Raw genomic sequence first — 6,000 nt, forward strand, 5'->3', positions numbered from 1 at the left:
AAAAAAATATTTTAACAAAAATATTACACTAGACATACCAATTCGAGATGATTAAATTGCTTTATTTATTGGCACCTAGTGTACATTTAGTAACAAGTAGTTTTGTTCATTGTGAAACGATAAATTGATAATGTACATGTATGCTTTGGTTTTACATGTGTTTTAGGCATACATTATTGCGTTTTTTGTGTTTTGGTTGTCAAAAATATTGATGAAAATTAATAATGAAGAATTGCTGATATACTAAGGACATCATGATTCTGATCTAAATAAATCGAAGACTAGGTACTATTTACATACTTTATTACATCATGACCATACATTGCTTGCTAGAAAACCTCACAAGGGACACATTTAAAAGTAATTAGTGACGAAGATATTTTGTTCAATTACACTATTTTTAAGTCATTACACTTAATTCTTACAAAAAAAATCCTTAACTGGCGATTGATTGCAATCAAAAATAGTAAATTTTCTGTTTATTCCTTATATGGCACTATCTACTGAGGACCGCAATTTGCTGCGCGCCCTCTGTAATCAGGGGGACATTACTCGCATAGCGTTATGAAAAATGTAGGCCATTAAAGATTGGTCTCTAACCCCCACGTTTTAGAGTTCCATTTTAAATTTTAAGACGAGACCTTGAAAATTATGTGAAATTTTAGAAATTGACATTACTGCTAATAAGTCCGTTTAAACTCTCAAATTTGATATCATGAATTTTTTCGTATATCAAGTGCAAAAAGGCCATTATTTATTTCCATTACTAGTATTAACCTTTTTAGGTAACCTGAGTAAATTCAGGTGACCTATTGCAATTGGTTGTCGTCGTCCATCGTGCGTAAACAATTGAACATTTTTACCTTCTTCTTGATAACTAGTATTTCAGTTCTTTTCAAATTTGGTAAAAGGGAACATAAATTGTAAATTTCAGGACTCCTGGGGCCCTAGAGGCGTGGCAAAAACTGCCCAGATTTGACAAATTTTCAAAAATCCTCTTCTTTATAATCGCACATGTGTAAGAAAAATTAAATGCATAGTGATGTAGAGCAGAAAGGCCTCTACCAAAATTGTAAATTTCATGATCGCTGGGTAGAGGTTTTGACCTCTGGACAGGGCCAAACTTAGTATATAGTGTTTATCTGTAAAACACTTAAATAACATCTTCTTTAGTGCTAATGATATTAAATTGAAACTAAATGGATATTTAGAAAGAGCAGGTAGTCCTTTACTAAAATTTAAAAAGTTTATGATCCCAGGGATAGGGGTTTGTTATTAGGGTGGAGCAAAAATGGTCAGTTAATAAATGTGAACAATGGAAATTTTTTAACTTCTTGATAACTATCATTCCAATTCTTTTCAAATTTGGTGTGAAGCATCTTTGGAACAAGGAGGACTTAAATTGTACATTTCAGGATTCCTGGGGCTTTAGGGGCAGGGCAAAAACTGGCCAATATTGACCACTTTTCAAAAATCTTCTCTACAACCGCACATGTTTATGGAAAACTAAATGTATAGTGATGTAGAGCAGGAAGGCCTCTACCAAATTGTAAATTTCATGATACCCGAGGTAGGAATTTTGACCCCAGGACAGGGCCAAACTTACTATATAGTGTTAGTGTTTATGTGTAAAACACTTTAATAACATCTTCTTTAGTGTTATTGATACTACCAAAATTGCAAATTTGATGATCCCCGGGGTAGGAGTTCTGATCCCAGGGTGGGGCCAAACTTAATATATAGTAGTTATATGTAAGTTTGCTGATACTGTATAAAATCCAAATGTATACTTAGGAATAGTAGAAAAGGATGTACTGAAGAAAAAAAAATGGTGAATTTTACAACTCAGGGTTTTGACTTTAGGATGGGTCCAAACTAATCATATCTTTTAATGTTGATACATGTTCACCTATTATATCATTTAAAGTCTTTTATCAGTTTATTCATTTTTGAGGGAATTGAAGTTTTAAGAACGCATCTTGTTTGATATTTAGCTTAGATATTCGGAGCAGGATTTTTTTCTTCAAGAAGTCCTTGGGAGTAGTAATACTTTTTCATTAGTACTCAGGTGATCGATAAGGCCTGTGGGCCTCTTGTTGTTAACTCAATAGATACTGAATATTCAAGATAAATTTATACGTTTGATATCGATTTTATTTTTAGCACACAGAGATAACATTGTTTCGTTTCTATGTTGGAGCAAACGTAGATTGAAATGCGAAGACACAAGTTATGGCGAGTATCAATGCATTGGTTAACCTGATCCCCTTATTGTCAATATGTAAGTAAATATGATTTACTTGTTTGCATGTCTTGAAGTTTTGAATTTAATTCTTCCAGACTACTTGAGATTTTTGCTACATTATTATATTATTGAAAATTGACGTACGGTTTACCGTCCTGCGGTGGTCTAGAGGTAGAGCGTTCGCCTCCCTCCAACCCCCCCCCCCCCCCCATGCGGAAGGTCGGGGTTCAAATCCCGGCCGCGACAGACCTAAGTCGTTAGAACAGGTAATGACAGTTCCATCGGCAAACGCTCGTCATCAGCGAGGATGATAGTAACGAAAGTTTTACGTTACTATCATCATTCATTTCCGTTACTATCATCCTCGCTGTTTTTTCAACGACGAATTTTCTGTTCATATGAGCCGTATAAAAGATAAAATAACATCTGATCGTAATTGTTGCTAGTGTATGATATTTCTTACCTACATACCATTCGCAAATAAACAATACAAATAGATATAATAAGTAAATGGGGGTCTTTCCGGAATTTCCTTCCGCCATCTTGGGATGATAGTAACGATCGTTACTATCATCAGTTTAATACCAGTGTTTAGTGCTATTGATTGTATCTTATTTAACGTCTTTTTCACCCATATGGAGACGTAACCAAGACCGGCGAAGGGCTTCAAATTTAGGCCTTTATTCGTCGCTTACGGCCATTCAGCAGTGTGGGTTCATTAGCGTGTCACACTTACTGTGACACGGGTCATCCGTTTTTAAGGTAATTTCCGAGGACCCGTGACATTCACACCTGATGCCGAGCATTTGGTGATGGAACTGTCACTACATGTTTTAACGACTTTGGTCTCTCGAGACCGGGATTCGAAACCCGGGCTTCCGCATGTGGAACGAAGGCTCCAATCTCTAGACCACCGCGGCGGTAGAGCTATTAATACTCAATTGAAACTAAATAGATATTTAGAAAGATCATACAGTCCTTTACCAAAATTGTAAATTTGATGATTCCAGGGGGAGGGGTTTTGGTATTAGGGTGGGGCCAAAATGGTCAGTTATTAAATGTGTGGACAATAGAAATTTTTATCTTCTTCTTGATGACTATCCCGTGGGGATCCGGGTTAGAATAGGTCCTCAGTACCCCTCCCCCGGGATCCGGGTTAGAATAGGTCCTTAGTACCCTTGTTTGTCGTAAAAGGCAATTAAATGGGGCGGTCCTTCGGGTGAGACCGAGGTCCCGTGTCTCAGCAGGTGTGGCATGATAAAGATCCCTTCCTGCTCAAAGGCCGTAAGCGCCGAGCATAGGCCTTAACTTTGGAGCCCTTCACCGGCAACGGTGAGGTCTCCATATGAGTGAAAAATTCTCGAGCGGGACGTTAGATTGATTGATTGAATATTGTTTTACGTCCCTCTCGAGAATATTTCACTGATATGGAGACGTCACCACTGGCGGTGAAGGGCTGCAAAATTTAGGCCGATGCTGTCTAAATAAAAGAATTTATTAGTATTTATTATTCAAGTTTGTTCATCAAAGAGGGGTTCGTAATCTTTATTTAAACGCTATCGCGGGTTATGATTTTTTCCCCCTGCAATGTTTGCTACATGTACACTGTACGTATATCAGCTGATAAAACAACAAAGAAAGGCATTTTATTGTATTTTACTTATATTTTCATGTATTGTACATTTTTTAAAAAAGTATTAAAATATCGTATCATTGACCCATTCTTAACTTTAAACGGAACAGCCAATACACCCTTTGACCCTGACAACGCTTCATATTTGGTAATGATTTCGCAAACAGGTTGATACTGGAAAAAAACCCCGGATCGAGCTAGTTTGCAACTAGCAGGTGTTCGTTGTCAAGGATGATAGGAATTTCAAAAGAAATACAAGAGAAAAGATTCAGTAAATGTAAATATATAGGAATTAGATATGCGAAATCTAAAAATCGTCTTCTCGGGACAAGGGTAAAAGGTACAATGTACTAAATAATAAATAGGTTTGCAAATCCATTAGTGTAGACTCATACTTGCGCTATCATGACTTTTATGGTAAGAGCGGGACTATAGCTACAGGAAATTTTGAAAGATTTACTTTATAGATAAGGAACACCTGTAATGGTTTCTTTTGATTAACCAGCCCGTGGGGATCCGGGTTAGAATAGGTCCTAAGTACCCCCTGCTTGTCGTAAGAGGTGACTAAATGGGACAGTCCTTCGGATGAGACCGCAAAAACCTAGGTCCCGTGTCACAGCCTGTGTAGCACGATAAAGACCCTCCCTGCTCAATGGCCATAAGCGCCGGGCATAGACCTAAATTTTGCAGCCCTTCACCGGCAGTGGTGACTTCTCCATATGAGTGAAATATTCTCGAGAGGGACGTGAAACATTATTCAATCCTCTCATCATAGTGATTAAATGCACGAAGTTGCAATATCATAGAGGTTATCATCAATAAAGAGAGAAAATTCACACCATGACCCTCGGGATTGGGTGGGACCACAAAAGAGGTTTGCAATTTTACATAAGACTGCACAAAGGAAAAATCTTTTCATTTTTTTTCTTCCCATAGGTACGCATAATATTGCTTTTAAATATGCAGGTATGAATTATCATTATACGTTTATATAGCGCTTTATCAAATTAAGACATTTACCCTAAAGCGGTTTACATGTAAAACAAGAAAAACAAATAACAATAAATATATAGAAACAGGTTATAATGATACTAAAATTGAGTACTGTCTTTAAAAACAATGTCACGAACCACAAGGGCATAGTATATATATTAAGAAGGGACACTTTTACTTTCTTTTTGCCTTGTTTTCCCCTCTGTTTTCTTGGAGTTGATAGAAAATAAACCAGTACACATATTCTACTTGTTAGGCATCCCGGCATTTGGAAGTATTCAAGATTTGGAGCCCAGTTCCAGTCCGAATAACGACAGTCAGTGCTATGGAACGGTAGAACCCAACACGACATACGTAAAATGTCGTTCTAATTACACTCTAGTTCCTAAATCTCTAACAGTCGGGACGAAGATGAAGAACTCTACTTGTCTGTCAGTTGTCAGAAACTCGACCGTGTCGTGGAATGGTACATATCATGACATTTGTTGTACTTATAATGAATCTAAAGACTGTGTATTAAACCATCAGGACGCTAACTACACAAACTTGTGGAAGAAAATTGGACTAAGCGCTTCTGGATATCAAACTGTAACAATTGAAGTGGCCCAAATCCCTCTACGTAATTGTAACGACGGTTATCTGGAAAATAGTACCTACAACACTGTGGAATACTATTGTATACCAGGTAAATAATGCGTATAAACTAAGTATTACTTATAACACTGGAATGCTATTGTTTGGAATTTAAAGTGTGACATGGAATTGAAGATCAGACATAAATTAAGGAGTTATGCTGCAGCAGAGAAATTTGATATGGATGAAAAGTGTAGGATATGTACAACACTATTTTGAAAGAAAAACTTTCAAATTTACTTTATTTAGTTAAACAAGAGGCCCAGGGGCCTTATAGGTCACCTGAGTATCATGTAACAACCTTCCAATGTTTGAATTAGGTTTGTGTTTAAATATAAGAATTTTACTTTTGGATGGAAGAAACATTGAATAGCTATGTGGTCAGCCCCGCCTTTGCACCAGAACCCCTGACCCAGGGGCCATAAATTTCAGTTTTGAAAGAAGAATCCTTGATCATCATTATCATACTATTAGTTTGTCTACTTTATACCCAGCA

At 36.9% G+C, this 6,000-nt stretch overlaps 1 protein-coding gene across 5 annotated transcripts in view; it reads left to right on the forward strand.

Moving 5' to 3' along the window:
• The window catches only part of LOC125677051 (uncharacterized), a 135,681-nt gene that overhangs the window by 83,867 nt on the left and 45,814 nt on the right, over positions 1-6,000 (forward strand). The window contains exons 1-2 of one of the 5 annotated variants that reach the window (XM_048915013.2): positions 2,172-2,281; positions 5,128-5,556. The exons of 3 other annotated variants lie outside the window; for them this stretch is intronic. In XM_048915013.2, coding sequence (XP_048770970.2) covers positions 2,233-2,281; positions 5,128-5,556 — 478 coding nt within the window. In that variant the 5' untranslated portion in view covers positions 2,172-2,232. Of the gene's footprint in view, positions 1-2,171; positions 2,282-5,127; positions 5,557-6,000 lie in introns of those variants that run through there. One more of the 5 variants, XM_048915014.2, reaches the window with a different exon arrangement.

The sequence above is a fragment of the Ostrea edulis genome, chromosome 3 (genome assembly GCF_947568905.1).
Source record: "Ostrea edulis chromosome 3, xbOstEdul1.1, whole genome shotgun sequence".
NCBI classification, from domain to species: domain Eukaryota; kingdom Metazoa; phylum Mollusca; class Bivalvia; order Ostreida; family Ostreidae; genus Ostrea; species Ostrea edulis.